At 40.7% G+C, this 17,697-nt stretch overlaps 1 protein-coding gene across 2 annotated transcripts in view; it reads left to right on the top strand.

Moving 5' to 3' along the window:
* LOC124797932 (spliceosome-associated protein CWC27 homolog) overlaps positions 1 to 14,428 on the top strand; it is a 139,528-nt gene extending 125,100 nt beyond the window's left edge. Inside the window, exons 7-9 of one of the 2 annotated variants that reach the window (XM_047261067.1) lie at positions 4,196 to 4,371; positions 13,676 to 13,823; positions 13,919 to 14,428. In XM_047261067.1, coding sequence (XP_047117023.1) covers positions 4,196 to 4,371; positions 13,676 to 13,823; positions 13,919 to 14,081 — 487 coding nt within the window. In that variant the 3' untranslated portion in view covers positions 14,082 to 14,428. The remainder of the gene's footprint in view (positions 1 to 4,195; positions 4,372 to 13,675; positions 13,824 to 13,918) is intronic. The other variant, XM_047261068.1, reaches the window with a different exon arrangement.
* Positions 14,429 to 17,697: the final 3,269 nt, after the last annotated feature.

Here is a 17,697-nt window from a genome sequence, read left to right as displayed (position 1 = left end):
GAATGTAGCCATGTATGGAAGTGAAACATGGACGATAAATAGTTTGGACAAGAAGAGAATAGAAGCTTTCGAAATGTGGTGCTACAGAAGAATGCTGAAGATTAGATGGGTAGATCACATAACTAATGAGGAAGTATTGAATAGGATTGGGGAGAAGAGAAGTTTGTGGCACAACTTGACTAGATGAAGGGATCGGTTGGTAGGACATGTTCTGAGGCATCAAGGGATCACCAATTTAGTATTGGAGGGCAGTGTGGAGGGTAAAAATCGTAGAGGGAGACCAAGAGATAAATACACTAAGCAGATTCAGAAGGATGTAGGTTGTGGTAGGTACTGGGAGATGAAGAGGCTTGTACAGGATAGAGTAGCATGGAGAGCTGCATCAAACCAGTCTCAGGACTGAAGACCATAACAACAACAACCCTAAATTCACCTGACCAAAAGTCTTGTTCCTCCTGCCACCGAACTTCACTGATTCCCACTATATCTAACTTTAACCTATCCATTTCCCTTTTTAAATTTTCTAACCTACCTGCCCAATTAAGGGATCTGACATTCCACACTCTGATCCATAGAATGCCAGTTTTCTTTCTCCTGATAACAACGTCCTCTTGAGTAGTCCCTGCCCGGAGATCCAAATGGGGGACTATTTTACCTTCGGAATATTTTACCCAAGAGGACGCCATCATCATTTAACCAAACAGTAAAGCTGCATGCCCTCGGGAAAAATTACCACTGTAGGTTCCCCTTGCTTTCAGCCGTTCGCAGTACCAGCACAGCAAGGCCATTTTGGTTAGTGTTACAGGCCCATATCAGTGAATCATCCAGACTGTTGCCCCTGCAACTACTGAAAAGGCTGCTGCCACACTTCAGGAACCACACGTTTCTCTGGCCTCTCAACAGATACCCCTCCATTGTGGTTGCACCTACGGTACAGCCATCTGTATCGCTGAGGCATGCAAGCCTCCCCACCAACGGCAGGGTTCATGGTTCATGGGGGGAGGGGAGGGGGGGGGCGAAATGTCAAAGCAGGAACATCTAGAGGACAAATATAAGGATTTAGAAGCACATTTCTCTAGGGAAAATAGCTACAGTCTACAGGAAAATTAAAGATACTTTTGGAGAAAAGAGAAGCAGCTGTATGAATGTCAAGAGCTCAGATGGAAAATCAGTCCTAAGCAAAGAAGGTAAATCTGAATGGTAGAAGGAGTATACAGAGGGTCTATACAAGGGAAATGAACTTGAAGGCAATATTATAGAAGTGGAAGAAAACATAGATGAATATATGATACTGGGTGAAGAATTTGTCAGAGTCTTGAAGGACCTAAGCCGAAACAAGGCCTCTGGAGTAGATGAAATTCCATTGGAACTACTGATAGCCTTGGGAGAGTGAGCCATGGCAAAACTCTTCCATCTGGTGTGCAAGATGTTTGAAACAGGCAAAATACCATTAGACTTCAAGAAGAATGTAATAATCCCAATTCCAAAGAAAGCAGTCGCTGACAGATGTGAAAATTACTGAACTGTCAGTTAATAAGTCATTGTTGCAAAATACTAACACGAATTCTTTACAGAAGAATGGAAATACTGGTAGAAGCATACCTCAGGGAAGATCAGTTTGGATTTTGGAGAAATGTAGGAACATATGGGGCAATACTGACCCTACAACTTACCATAGAAGATAGGGTAAGAAAGGCAAAGCTACATTTCTGGCATTTGTGAACTTAGAGAAAGCTTTCAACAATGTTGACTGGAATACTCTCTTTGAAATTCTGAAGGCTATTTACACCTTGTGTAGAAACCTGACAGCAGTTATAAAAGCCAATGGGCATGAAAGGGAGGCATTGGTTGAGAAGGGACAGAGACAGGGTTGTCGCCTATCCCTGATGTTATTCAGTCTGTACATTGAACAAGTAGTAAAGGAAATCAGAGAAAAATTTGGAGTAGAAATTAAAGTTCAGGGGGGAGAAATAAAAATCTTGAGGTTTGCCGTAACAGTTTTTTAACCATATCTATTCTGTAACCGTTATTCATTGCTATTCTCTTAACGGTATTAATTTCAGTCTCCCTATCTTTTTCGCTCATAGGTATATTGACTGCCCTATGCACGAGACTACGGAAAGCAGCTTCTTTATAAGCCTGCGGATGGCATGAATCATTCGGGATCACGGCATCAGTCGTAGTTTGTTTTCTATAAACGGAGAACTCATGTTTGTTGCCCTGCTTTTTTATATTCAGGTCCAGGAACTGTAAACAATTGTCAGTTTCATACCCCACCGTAAATTCTATTTTATTATGTGCGTCGTTGAACTTTTTTACTATTTCCTCAATGTCTTCACGGGAACCATCGACAAGTAACAGAGTGTCGTCAACATAACGTTTGTAATAAATAATTTTATCCATAATGTTATCGTTAGAATTTAGAACTTTATCTTCAAGGTCGTTGATAAAAGTGTCTGCCATAGTTCCTGAAACTGTTACGGAAAAGTAATAAGCGCAAAAATAAAAAACCTGATGGAGAGAAAGTGAAAATTATCACGATGCCATACTACGGAACAGTCTCACAAAAGATAGCAAATATTTTTAAGCCATACGATGTTAAAATAGCTTTTCAGACTAATAACTTAGTGAGGTATAGCCTTAAGCACGATATTGGCGAGAAGAGAAATAAGTTTGAAAGATCGGGAGTTTATAAGATTCAGTGCAGAACTTGTGATGCAAAATATATAGGGCAGACAGGAAGATCATTTGCGATCCGGTATAAAGAACATAAAGATGCGTTCAGGTTAGGAAATTATGACAAATCAGCTGTTGCGAACCATATATATGAAACAGGCCATCCCCTTAATAGCATAGAAGATAACGTAGAATTGCATGTAGAAAAGAAAGGGAGGAAACTTGATTTACTAGAGGAGTTCGAGATAGCTATCCATGAAAAGAAACAAAGCAATATTCTAAATGCACAAGATAATTTTAAAGAAATGAGATTTTTTTAGCAGAATTTTAGAATTATTTTAGGGTAGGTATGCGACTTTAAACTTGTAGCATGTCACTGACGGAGTTGTGAGAGGCTAACGATGGCAGACCAATGCAATAAGAATATAAGGCACCCAATAGCGTAGCGTTACCGTCAAGCACACGGCTGTAACCACGCCACAACACCTAGGCACGTCAGTCCACAACAGCTCCCGAGCCGGCACAGTGCGACAGCATACTTGGTAGCTATGGGACGGTCATCGACTTCTGTCAACAACTTCAATGTAAGATGAGGACCCACAGTCCAATATACTTTTAATTCTGTTTTACTCTATGGACTTCCCAACTATTTGTGATGGTATTTTGTCTTTTTAGTCCGTTTAATTTCATGACATAGACTTTACAACCTGATGATGAGAGCATTGTCTCTTGAAACGCGTTGTTAAAATATATGTATAAGAATCGCGGTTGAATGCTAACAGTGATAACCAGTATAACGACAACTGCTACCTCGACTCCATAATGGATTAATTTAAAAAAAATGCAGTGCTTTCATTCTTGTTACCAGAGAAGAGAATTTAATTTGTTTCAGTGTTTATGTTTGTTTCCCTTTTATTAAAAATAAATTTCAGAAAAGGAAACTGAAGACATCTAAACAAAACTTTTGCCAAATCATTGAGATTACATGCCGTTTGTCTACCCTCCTCCTCACTGCTGGTGGGTCCATCTCATCCTGGGATATGAGTGACCTACCTTTCTTTTCTAACCTTGCCCTCTCTGTCCCTCTCTCCTCGCCCCAAGGAAGAAACTAATAGTTTTGAAAACTATGATAATGCCATCACTTTTTGCGTGTATATCGATAATACTAAACATTTCACTTCCTGAAGGTAAGTACTGGTCATCAGTTCCGTCTCATATTCATCAAATTACATGCCCATATGTTCCATTATTGAGTTGTTCATGAAACATTCAGATGTACTTTGTCATAATTTGTGTGTGTGTGTGTGTGTGTGTGTGTGTGTGTGTGTGTGTGTGTGTGCGCGCGCGCGCGCATGTTTTAAGGTCTGTGTTGGATCAGACACAATGAAAAAATTAAGTACATTATTGAAACAGTCATAAGACTCACACTTGTAAGTAGATTTTTTTTTATGTGCTAAACATTTCAGTTGGACTATGTATGGACATTTTTTCTTTGCTTATAAATGTCTGTCTTGTGCAGGGAGCAGATTCGTAAGGAAATAAAAGATTTAAAACGTGAAATGAAGAACGATAAACAGAATAAGGAAACTGAAATAAAGTTGTTGGCTGCTGAGAAGAAGGAGAAGGAAATACTTAAAGAATATAATGAAACAGTAGCAAAATACAAACAGAAAAAGCAAGAAATGCCAAAGAAAGGTAAAAATATTTGCTGCAGATATTAATGGTGCTCTCTGTACTACGGTGAACAAAATAATTGTACAGATTCTAGAGCTATTGTTTATCACAGAAATAGTTTCTTTCATGTCAACATTCATAGCAAAATAATTTACTATTTCTGAAAAGTAAATTCAGAAGTGTACTGGCTGCAGTAATCATGAGTTAAGAGAATACTGTGCATAAAGTTATAGCCATACACCTACACTCTACAAACCACCAAGATGTGCATGGCAGAGGGTACATTCCATTGTACCAGTTATTAGTCTTCCTTCCTGTTACATTCATGTATGGAGTGTGGGAAGAATTATTGTTTGAATGCCTCCATTTTTGCTGTAATTCTTCTAATGTTGTCCGCATCACCCCTATGTGATTGGTACATAGGGGGCTGTAGTATGTTTCTAGAGTCATCGATTAAGACCAGTTCCTGAAATTTTTTTTGTAGTAGACTTTCTCAGGATAGCTCATGTCTGTTTTTGAGAGTCTGCCAGTTCAGTTTCCTCAGCATCTCTTTGACACTCTCCCATGGGTCAAACAAATCTGTGACCATTCATACTGCCCTTTTCTGTATATGTTAAATATCCCCTGTTAGTCCTATTTGGTAAGGGGCTCACACACTTGAGCAGTATTGTAGAATGGGTTGCATTAGTTATTTGTAAGCAATCTCCTTTGTAAACTAATTGAACTTACCCAGTATTCTACCAATAACTCAAAGTCTACCACCTGCTTTACCAATGACTGAGCCTATGTGATCATTCCAATATGTATCCCTGCAGAATATTACAACCAGGTCTTCATATGAATTGGCTGATTCCAGCTGTGACTTATTGATGTTATAGTTATAGGATACTACTATGTTTTTGCATTGTGACGTTACCCTCCACGCTGCCCTCCAATACTAAATTGGTGATCCCTTGATGCCTCAGAACATGTCCTACCAACCGATCCCTTCTTCTGGTCAAGTTGTGCCACAAACTTCTCTTCTCCCCAATCCTATTCAATACTTCCTCATTAGTTATGTGATCTACCCATCTAATCTTCAGCATTCTTCTGTAGCACCACATTTCGAAAGCTTCTATTCTCTTCTTGTCCAAACTATTTATCGTCCATGTTTCACTTCCATACATGGCTACACTCCATACGAATACTTTCAGAAATGACTTCCTGACACTTAAATAAATACTGGATGTTAACAAATTTCTCTTCTTCAGAAACGCTTTCCTTGCCATTGCCAGCCTACATTTTATATCCTCTCTACTTCGACCATCATCAGTTATTTTGCTCCCCAAATAGCAAAACTCCTTTACTACTTTAAGTGCCTCATTTCCTAAACTAATTCCCCCAGCATCACCCGACTTAATGAGACTACATTCCATTATCCTTGTTTTGCTTTTGTTGATGTTCATCTTATATCCTCCTTTCAAGACACTGTCCATTCCATTCAACTGCTCTTCCAAGTCCTTTGCTGTCTCTGACAGAATTACAATGTCATCGGCGAACCTCAAAGTTTTTATTTCTTCTCCATGAATTTTAATACCTACTCCGAATTTTTCTTTTGTTTCCTTTACTGCTTGCTCAATATACAGATTGAACAACATCGGGGAGAGGCTACAACCCTGTCTTACTCCCTTCCCAACCACTGCTTCCCTTTCATGTCCCTCGACTCTTATAACTGCCATCTGGTTTCTGTACAAATTGTAAATAGCCTTTCGCTCCCTGTATTTTACCCCTGCCACCTTTAGAATTTGAAAGAGAGTATTCCAGTCAACATTGTCAAAAGCTTTCTCTAAGTCTACAAATGCTAGAAACGTAGGTTTGCCTACTGGGCCCCTAAATTTGCACAGCAGGAGTTAGGAATTTTGACATCACTTTTTTCCAAAGATTCTCATTAAAGATGTCTGGGTATCTGTGTTACATTTCTTCTGGGCTATACAGACATGTTAAAATCCTAGAAATGAGGCTATTAATATACAATATTAACAGCAAAGGTCCAAACACACTTACCTGAAGTTAGTTCTACATCTGACAATACCTCTCCATCGATCAACACATATAAGATAACACCCACTATCCTAGCTTTTAATTAAGAAAGAAAGATAGAAATATTAAGATTATGAACAAAGTAATGTTCTTACATTTTGGACCAAGAGATGCTTTGCTGAAGGGTGTTTACAGGCTGACCAGCATGGACTAATCTGCAAAGCATATCATACTTGCTCTATGTATTCAGGTGTTCTGAGAGATAATGGGAAATCTGTTGACTTTCATTTAGAGCTATACCTTTTTCTCTTGAGGTTTTTCACCCATAAAAAATTGTGTTACAGAAAGCAGCATCCTCTTTGATCCAGTAGAAGTGCTAGTGAACACTGCAACACAAGAATCACCACTTTTATAAGATGTTTCCATGACAGGTTCACAGTGCTTTCATAACCACAGCTCCATGGCTACTGAAATGGCATCACATAAGCAACAATATGCCATAATGTAAAAATGAAAATGTTATGTAACATAATGAAAAGCCATCAGTTCTTTTTGCTGCACCACATACCAATATTAGTAATGGTCTGTCTTTTGCAATTGTATATGGATTGATAGAAATATGTATGTGTACCAATGTAAATACCCTATGTCTCTTTACCTTATGATCATTGTCCCTACATGAGATATACAATGGAGATAGCAGATGTGTTACATAGACTTCCTCAAATACTGGGCCCCTAAATTTGCACAGCAGGATTTAGGAATTTTGACATCACTTTTTTCCAAAGATTCTCATTAAAGATGTCCGGGTATCTGTGTTACATTTCTTCTGGGCTATACAGACCTGTTAAAATCCTAGAAATGAGTTCTTTCAGTGTCTGCTGTCATGCTTGCTTTTTAAGGGCTCTATAGACACTGGAACATTCTTGAATACAGTTTCCTACACAGGTGCATTAACTTTCCTAATATTTTTCCAGCAAATCTAAATCTTTCATTCCCCCCCCCCCCCCCCTACTGGTGATATATATATATATATATATATATATATATATATATATATATAAAAATAGAGGGAAACATTCCACGTAGGAAATGTTTGTGTTTGTTTGTGTGTCTGTCGACCTGCCAGCACTTTCATTTGGTAAGATATATATATATATATATATATATATATATATATATATATATATATATATATATATATATATATCTAAAAAGAAAGATGATGAAACTTACCAAACAAAAGCGCTGGCAGGTCGATAGACACACAAACAAACACAAACATACACACAAAATTCTAGCTTTCGCAACCTATGGTTGCCTCGTCAGGAAAGAGGGAAGGAGAAGGAAAGACAAAAGGATATGGGTTTTAAGGGAGAGGGTAAGGAGTCATTCCAATCCCGGGAGCGGAAAGACTTACCTTAGGGGGAAAAAAGGACAGGTATACACTCGCACACACACACATATCCATCCACACATACACAGACACAAGCAGACATTTGTAAAGGCAAAGAGTTTGGGCAGAGATGTCAGTCGGGGCGGATGTACAGAGGCAAAGATGAAGTTGAAAGACAGGTGAGGTATGAGCGGCGGCAAATTGAAATTAGAAATTAGCGGAGATTGAGGCCTGGCGGATAGCGAGAAGAAAGGATATGCTGAAGGGCAAGTTCCCATCTCCGGAGTTCTGACAGGTTGGTGTTAGTGGGAAGTATCCAGATAACCCGGACGGTGTAACACTGTGCCAAGATGTGCTGGCCGTGCACCAAGGCATGTTTAGCCACAGGGTGATCCTCATTACCAACAAACACTGTCTGCCTGTGTCCATTCATGCGAATGGACAGTTTGTTGCTGGTCATTCCCACATAGAACGCTTCACAGTGTAGGCAGGTCAGTTGGTAAATCACGTGGGTGCTTTCACACGTGGCTCTGCCTTTGATCGTGTACACCTTCCGGGTTACAGGACTGGAATAGGTGGTGGTGGGAGGGTGCATGGGACAGGTTTTACACCGGGGGCGGTTACAGGGGTAGGAGCCAGAGGGTAGGGAAGGTGGTTTGGGGATTTCATAGGGATGAACTAAGAGGTTGCGAAGGTTAGGTGGACGGCGGAAAGACACTCTTGGTGGAGTGGGGAGGATTTCATGAACCACAACACCCCAATTCAGTAGTTAACCTTTCCTCCAAACCTCTCTCCCAATCCGAAACCTCTGTCCTATCCAAAGGCCTCACCTTCAGCCCCACTCCCAGATTTAACCAAACAGCCCTCGTCAAAGATTTACTGTCCTACACCCGTACTCTCTGCTGGAAATATCACTTTGCCACGAAGAAAAATGATCCTAATCCTACTCCTAATGATCCAACTCCCCAAGACACTATCCAAATTGAACCATGCCTGGAACAGTTCCGTCCTTCGTCACAGCGGGACCCACCTCCTCTTCCTCAAAATCACCCTCTCCTAACCTTCCAGGAATTTCTGACTTCCAGCCTTGCCTCTCAATCCTTCTTAAAAAACCTTAATCCTACTCCCAACATCACCACTGCTGAAGCCCAGGCTATCCGTGATCTGAAGGCTGACCGATCCATTGTCATTCTTCCGGCGGACAAGGGTTCCACAACTGTGGTACTTGATCGTCGGGAGTATGTGGCTGAGGGACTGCGTCAGCTTTCAGACAACACTACTTACAAAGTTTGCCAAGGCAATCCCATTCCTGATGTCCAGGCGGAGCTTCAAGGAATCCTCAGAACCTTAGGCCCCCTACAAAACCTTTCACCCGACTCCATCAACCTCCTGACCCCACCAACACCCCGCACCCCTACCTTCTACCTTCTTCCCAAAATTCACAAACCCAATCATCCCGGCCGTCCCATTGTAGCTGGTTACCAAGCCCCCACCGAACGCATCTCTGCCTACGTAGATCAACACCTTCAACCCATTAAATGCAGTCTCCCATCCTTCATCAAAGACACCAACCACTTTCTCAAACGCCTGGAATCCCTACCCAGTCTGTTACCCCCGGAAACCATCCTTGTAACCATTGATGCCACTTCCTTATACACAAATATTCCGCATGTCCAGGGCCTTGCTGCAATGGAGCACTTCCTTTCACGCCGATCACCTGCCGCCCTACCTAAAACCTCTTTCCTCATTACCTTAGCCAGCTTCATCCTGACCCACAACTTCTTCACTTTTGAAGGCCAGACATACCAACAATTAAAGGGAACAGCCATGGGTACCAGGATGGCCCCCTCGTATGCCAACCTATTCATGGGTCGCTTAGAGGAAGCCTTCCTGGTTACCCAGGCCTGCCAACCCGAAGTTTGGTACAGATTTATTGATGACATTTTCGTGATCTGGACTCACAGTGAAGAAGAACTCCAGAATTTCCTCTCCAACCTTAACTCCTTTGGTTCCATCAGATTCACCTGGTCCTACTCCAAATCCCATGCCACTTTCCTTGACGTTGACCTCCACCTGTCCAATGGCCAGCTTCACACGTCCGTCCACATTAAACCCACCAACAAGCAACAGTACCTCCATTATGACAGCTGCCACCCATTCCACATCAAACGGTCCCTTCCCTACAGCCTAGGTCTTCGTGGCAAACGAATCTGCTCCAGTCCGAAATCCTTGAACCATTACACCAACAACCTGAAAACAGCTTTTGCATCCCGTAACTACCCTCCCGACCTGGTACAGAAGCAAATAACCAGAGCCACATCCTCATCTCCTCAAACCCGGAACCTTCCACAGAAGAACCCCAAAAGTGCCCCACTTGTGACAGGATACTTTCCGGGACTGGATCAGATTCTGAATGTGGCTCTCCAGCAGGGATACGACTTCCTCAAATCCTGCCCTGAAATGAGATCCATCCTTCATGAAATCCTCCCCACTCCACCAAGAGTGTCTTTCCGCCGTCCACCTAACCTTCGCAACCTCTTAGTTCATCCCTATGAAATCCCCAAACCACCTTCCCTACCCTCTGGCTCCTACCCCTGTAACCGCCCCCGGTGTAAAACCTGTCCCATGCACCCTCCCACCACCACCTATTCCAGTCCTGTAACCCGGAAGGTGTACACGATCAAAGGCAGAGCCACGTGTGAAAGCACCCACGTGATTTACCAACTGACCTGCCTACACTGTGAAGCGTTCTATGTGGGAATGACCAGCAACAAACTGTCCATTCGCATGAATGGACACAGGCAGACAGTGTTTGTTGGTAATGAGGATCACCCTGTGGCTAAACATGCCTTGGTGCACGGCCAGCACATCTTGGCACAGTGTTACACCGTCCGGGTTATCTGGATACTTCCCACTAACACCAACCTGTCAGAACTCCGGAGATGGGAACTTGCCCTTCAGCATATCCTTTCTTCTCGCTATCCGCCAGGCCTCAATCTCCGCTAATTTCTAATTTCAATTTGCCGCCGCTCATACCTCACCTGTCTTTCAACTTCATCTTTGCCTCTGTACATCCGCCCCGACTGACATCTCTGCCCAAACTCTTTGCCTTTACAAATGTCTGCTTGTGTCTGTGTATGTGTGGATGGATATGTGTGTGTGTGCGAGTGTATACCTGTCCTTTTTTCCCCCTAAGGTAAGTCTTTCCGCTCCCGGGATTGGAATGACTCCTTACCCTCTCCCTTAAAACCCATATCCTTTTGTCTTTCCTTCTCCTTCCCTCTTTCCTGACGAGGCAACCATAGGTTGCGAAAGCTAGAATTTTGTGTGTATGTTTGTGTTTGTTTGTGTGTCTATCGACCTGCCAGCGCTTTTGTTTGGTAAGTTTCATCATCTTTCTTTTTAGATATATTTTTCCCACGTGGAATGTTTCCCTCTATTATATATATATATATATATATATATATATATATATATATATATATATATATATATATATATATATATATATATATATATATATATATATATATATATATATATATATATATATATATATATATATATATATATATATATATATATATAAAGCACTAGACATTTAAACTGTGACACAAGTGCTAGAAATTTATCTCTGATTGTGTGATTGTATACAAGTGATACAAGTGGTCTCTTACTCTTTGTAATGGCTGTTACCTTGAATTTATCCACACTGAAAGAGAGCTGCCATTTAGTACACCAAGTGATAGTACCATTTAGATTGATTTGCATTTACTTACTATCATTTGACAACAATACTTCCCTATAAACAACAGCATCATTAGTAAACAATTTAAAAGTGCTGTTGACCATTTCTGAACTACTCAAAGAAAGTTTTTTTCCCAGGGGGCAGCAGGGAATAACAATAAGTCATATGAAACTGAAAAAAACTTAACAAAAATATAACCAAAATAAAGGCAACTCATTCAAAAGTACACATCTCTGAAATAAAAATCTGCTGCTGGGTTGCATTCAGTACTATGTTGTTTAACTCTGTGCATTGTAACATGCTCGCGTCCTCCTCAGCATGCCATCCACAAGGTGGATGATATGTTGCTTCTGAAGTCTGCCCCACTCTTTGATAGCGACTCTTCTGAGGCCCTCCAGTGTTTGGAAAGAGTTTCTATGTCAATGCACAGAAAATTTCAACTGCTTCCATGCATGGCCAATTGGGATCATCTCAACAGATGCTGCATACTAGTACTTTTGGTTGTTTCTTGCCTACTGGAGGAAGATGTTCACAAGGTGAGGGTGGTGGGCTCATGTATAATCATCTTGAAAGATCAAAGCATCACTGAAATTTTGACTGGAGGGCTAGACAATAGGAGGGAAAACACTGTCCCCAGTACTACTCTGACTTAACAGGTCTCATTTGGCCTAACATTACCAAACAACAGCCTTGTCATCCTCAGCCAATAGTCATTGCTGGATGCAGATATTGAGGGGGCTTGTGGTCAGCACACACCTCTCCCAGCCATTATCAGTTTTCATGACTGGAGCTGCTACTTCTCAATCAGACAGCTCCTTAGTTGGCCACACAAGTGCTGAGTGCACCCCACTTGCCAAAAGCACTCGGTAGACCCAGTTGGTCACCCATCCAAAATGCTAGCCAAGCCCGACAGTGCTTCCATGATGTGGCAGGAGCTGATAGTGCCACTGCTGCAAAGCTGTTGGCATCCTCAGACTGCATAATCCACAAATTATGCTTAATAGTGATGAGAAGCATTCAATATCCATACATGATTTGGCCCAAAATACGGCATGCCTGAGTTGTGAACTGGTTCCCAGTTGATTCCACATTCTTCTCAGATGATCATCAGCAAGAGACAAATCCTGTATTTGTCATTGATGGCAACTCAACACCATTGACCCAAGTTCTATTCCAGTTGTTCTTTGTCCACATTTTTGTGCATTACAGTGTAGGTTTTTTTTAATGTTCTTTATAATGGACTCCTATAGGCCAAATTGATTGTGCGGAGACAGTTGTGTGCTGTCTGAGCCAACACAGCCCTCCCAGTTGCCTCCAGAAAAGGGCTGTTGACTGGGTGTGACCTCTATAAGGCAGCTCTTCAGTGTTATGTGTCTCACGATAGCAGTTAAATGTTTTGAAGAGATCTCTGTAGTGTAATGCAAATTTTGTGATGTACTGAATCAAGCAGCACCCCAGATTACACAAGATACATATTATTTTTATGCTGGAGGATATCCATAATAGGACATGGTATATTGAACATTGTTTTTCTTGTGTTAAGCAAAGATACACATCCAAAACATCGCAAAAACATTTTCGCCACGTTTTATTACAAAGGGGAGATCCCATCACAGTGAGTGCAATTACCAATTTCACACCTCTAGAGTTTTTCCTCTACGGTTACGTCAAGACATTGGTGTCTGAAACTCTTGTAGAAATGAATGAAGACCTGCTTGCTAGGGTCCAAATTGCCTTTCTCCTAGTACAACCGACACCCGGGATCTTTGAGAGAGCACAGCAGAACTTCATGCACAGTTGCCATGCATGCATTGAGACTGGTGGTCGTCACTCAACAATTACTAAGAGCTACGTTGTTGTTATGTGGTGTGTGCTGTGTAAGTCCATAACACAGCAAATATGCATTTCCAATCATTGGTTCCCTATCTCAGTATAAACAGTGGTGGACTCACTATCACCTGTTTCAGTTTGACCCAGGTTTGAGACACTGTGTATTGTTCACTCTGTCAGTTTATTCATTTGGGGTTGTCACATTACTGTTGTGTAGTATTTTCATAACAAATTACAAATGAATTGCAGTGTAGCTGTTTTCTAGTATTTATTATTTTTGTTATCTCTTTTATTGTACTGATAATTAATTCAAACTTTTTAAATGTACTTAGGTCAGTCAAGAGAGGAATTCACTCTTTCATTGCTGTCAAAATTTCAGAAGAAACTTGCAGAAGCAAAGGACAAAGCTCAAAATAGTGCAGATCAAGGTGATGATAAAAAAGATGATGACTCAAATGCTGACAGTGAAAGTGAGGAATGGTAAGAATACATGACTGCTCTATGAATGATTTTTGTTTCTTTAACATTAGTTGTGGAAGTATCCTTGTTATGTGAGACTACTATTATTGTTACAGGTTGACACACAAACTTCAGTTTGAGGAGAAACTGCCAGTTTTGGCCAAGGATGCCAGCACAAAAGATGATGACTGGTTTGAGATTTATGACCCCAGGAATCCAATAAACAAGAGAAGACGAGAAACAAGTAAAAATGCCATGAAAAATAAAGAGAAACAATAATTGTAGAACAAGTGCAAAGAAGAACATTGAGTGTAACTATGAAGCATTTGTAACAAGTGGCCTACTCAACTGAATGATCTCACTAGCTAAAATGTGCAGAAAGACACTCAAAAGGGCTGTAAAGCTGAGGTGAACACATAAGGACCAGAATTAGTATTGTGACTCATGTTGTATATTATTATCTTTAGTTGAAGGTTATTATAAAGAAATGTATACAGACAACAAATATTTACTGAACAGATCAAATGCATTGAGCAAAATTGCTTTTACTACAATAATATTTTGAGTTTCACCTCAGGTGGTGCATAACTCCTTCTCCCATACATACACAAGAACAACCTTGAATGAGATTTTCACTCTGCAGCGGAGTGTGCGCTGATATGAAACTTCCTGGCAGATTAAAACTGTGTGCCCGACCGAGACTCGAACTCGGGACCTTTGCCTTTTGCGGGCAAGTGCTCTACCATCTGAGCTACCGAAGCACGACTCACGCCCGGTACTCACAGCTTTACTTCTGCCAGTACCTTGTCTCCTACCTTCCAAACTTTACAGAAGCTCTCCTGCGAGCCTTGCAGAACTAGCACTTCTGAAAGAAAGGATATTGCGGAGACATGGCTTAGCCACGGCCTGGGGGATGTTTCCAGAGTGAGATTTTCACTCTGCAGCGGAGTGTGCGCTGATATGAAACTTCCTGGCAGATTAAAACTGTGTGCCCAACCGAGACTCGAACTCGGGACCTTTGCCTTTTGCGGGCAAGTGCTCTACCATCTGAGCTACCGAAGCACGACTCACGCCCGGTACTCACAGCTTTACTTCTGCCAGTACCTTGTCTCCTACCTTCCAAACTTTACAGAAGCTCTCCTGCGAGCCTTGCAGAACTAGCACTTCTGAAAGAAAGGATATTGCGGAGACATGGCTTAGCCACAGCCTGGGGGATGTTTCCAGAATGTGATTTTCACTCTGCAGCGGAGTGTGCGCTGATATGAAACTTCCTGGCAGATTAAAACTGTGTGCCCGACTGAGACTCGAACTCGGGCACACGGTTTAAACTGCCAGGAAGTTTCAAGAACAACCTTTGCAAAAATTGGTATTCTTAATCGGGATTCTTCATATATACCTAATTGATAAATTTAACTATGAGGCAGTATAATAGGAAGCACTAATACATTCCTAGAAGAAAGAGAGAGACAAGAACTCTTTGCAGGGCATAAATATACAAATTGTTTCTGACTGAGGAAATGTCAGTGTCATCAGCTAGCACCACCTTAGATACTCTGGATGATTCTAAGAGTAAATTTGTGGCACACCTAACATATTAATATTAGAGCAGCTGATTACTTGTACTTTTAAATCCAACATGAATTCCTACAATTTTGCAGTTGGTTCTTGCTGTTTCATTTTGAGCATAATTACTTTATTGTTTCCCCATTTCATATACAATTACATATGCTCCCTCTGCAAAGCATTTTCTGCCTTCACAGCAAATGCTTCATTATCATAAGTGTGGTGTAGTGGCAATTGCGTTGACCACTTCATTTTTGCATGATCATTTATGACTTTATTAACCCTTTTTCTGTTGTGGGCGTGTGTAAAAGTTCTGCTGAGCCATTCCCCAGGTGCTTTCGGACATCACAATGCATCCTGAGCCACTGACACCTCACTGCTGCGGACGGCTTACTTCAGTATCTCAGAGAATAAAGAAGTTTCCAGTATTTATCATAGAACATGTATGCCTCATTGCGTGCTATCATTTGCAAGAAAACTCATTTCAGTATCTTGAATTGTTTATGAGATATGATTATTATTATGGCCACTATCCGTGATGTGCAAGGACATGTATAAGTGCATGGTGCACAGCCATCTTCTGGATATAAAATGCAATAACTCGAGAACAAAATGAAGTAACCTTCTGCTCTCAATTTCAAATAAAATTTTGATATCTTATCAACATTTTTTCATTGCAGTGTATGGGCTAAAACCCAACCGTATCCGAAGTTTATGTAGTGTGTTTTTACCCCTGCAAAATTTTCAAATTTCCCACAATGTTTTATCAAGCACAGTAATTATGACACATCAAGCGAAGATATCAGACTGTAGGATGAGCAAAAATCAAATTTTTTCACCTAATAATTTTCTTAAATACAGATGATAAGTATTTCATAGCAGCTGGCAAGTTCATGTGGACAGAACTGAGCATGTCACACCCAGCCATCCTTCGAATATAAAGCCCAATAACGAAAATTAAATATTTTGCTCTCAATTTTGAATAAAATTTTGATATTGTATCTTACATTTCATTCGCTGCAGCGTATGAGCTAACATCAGCCATACGCAAAGTTTATGCAGTGTCTTTTTACCTATGCAAACTCTTTAAAAAAAATTCCATTGTTTTACTTAATTTGATGCAGCACAGTAAGTATTATGGATAACAAAAAGAAATTAATTTCTTTATCGAGCGAAGATATCAGACTGTAGGATGTGCAAAAATCGATTTTTTTCACCTAATAGTTTTTGAAAAATTGGATGATAAGTATTTCATATCAGTTGGAATGCTGTCTTTTCAGCACAGGCGCCAGCATTTGGTGAGAGTACAGTCATAACAAAAGCAGCCCCAACCAGAATACAAAGACCACATCTGTAGCAGCTAAAGGGTTAACTATCCATTCATCAGATGTCTTCTGACACTCCATTCCTTTTCACATTCATCAGACATCAGCAAAAACACCCTATGTGCGTTAGTGTCATTAGAATAAATTAATAGGGTAAAAGTGGATCCTTATTCTACGACAGAGCACATCAGTGTTTAGCTGTACAAAGTTTGTTTATTTACTGTATTACTGTCAATGAAGCACACTCATTTACATAGAGTGTGAGATGACAATTTCAGGACAATTGTCAAATTAATGTATTACATCCTGATTAGCCAAAATAACACTGAACACAACAATATCAAATTTAAATAGAAGGTTCTCTACAAGTTTTTTCTTACATCTAGACAGTGAAACACTGGGATGAGTTGGCCAATATTTCGTAAAATCATCTAATTCCAGTTTCTAAGTTCAGTACTATTTAGGATGACAATCAAGTGTACAGATGGTTAGCTTTTTGTGTCAAAATATGCAAAAGATTACTTAAAGTTGCTCATGTTCACAGTGGATGCAAGCTGGTGATCCAATATTTTTACACCTCTTTCAGCGGCATTTACCTTCAGCTACAACATATTGTAGGCTGTAAGGCTGCCCTCGCCTTCTTAAAATCCTATGAAAAGCTAATCAAAATCCATACTGATTTTATCAGCTGAAACTGCCCTGTCTCTCTCGTTACATGAGAAAATATGCACTCATCCCTAGTCTGGAAAATATGGTGATATACATGCACATAGATGGAGCAGCATGTATACTATAATGCCCTCTCAGTTCTCACAAGAACAATTAACTACATGGCTGTTTCGTTTCTGTGCTATCGGATTCAACAACTCTTCAGCTAATTTCTAGCTGAATGTCAGCTAGAGTAAATGCTGTGTTCACACAAAATTCATCTTTTCACGTCGTGCGGAGCGTGATGCGCCCTGTTCTACACTTGACGCTGGTTCAGAGGAGAGTCCCAGAAGTTTTTG

The sequence above is a fragment of the Schistocerca piceifrons genome, chromosome 5, assembly GCF_021461385.2.
Source record: "Schistocerca piceifrons isolate TAMUIC-IGC-003096 chromosome 5, iqSchPice1.1, whole genome shotgun sequence".
In the NCBI taxonomy this organism is placed as follows: Eukaryota; Metazoa; Arthropoda; class Insecta; order Orthoptera; family Acrididae; genus Schistocerca; species Schistocerca piceifrons.
The sequence above is the reverse complement of the archived record's forward strand: the minus strand, read 5'-3'. Positions and strand labels throughout refer to the sequence as shown.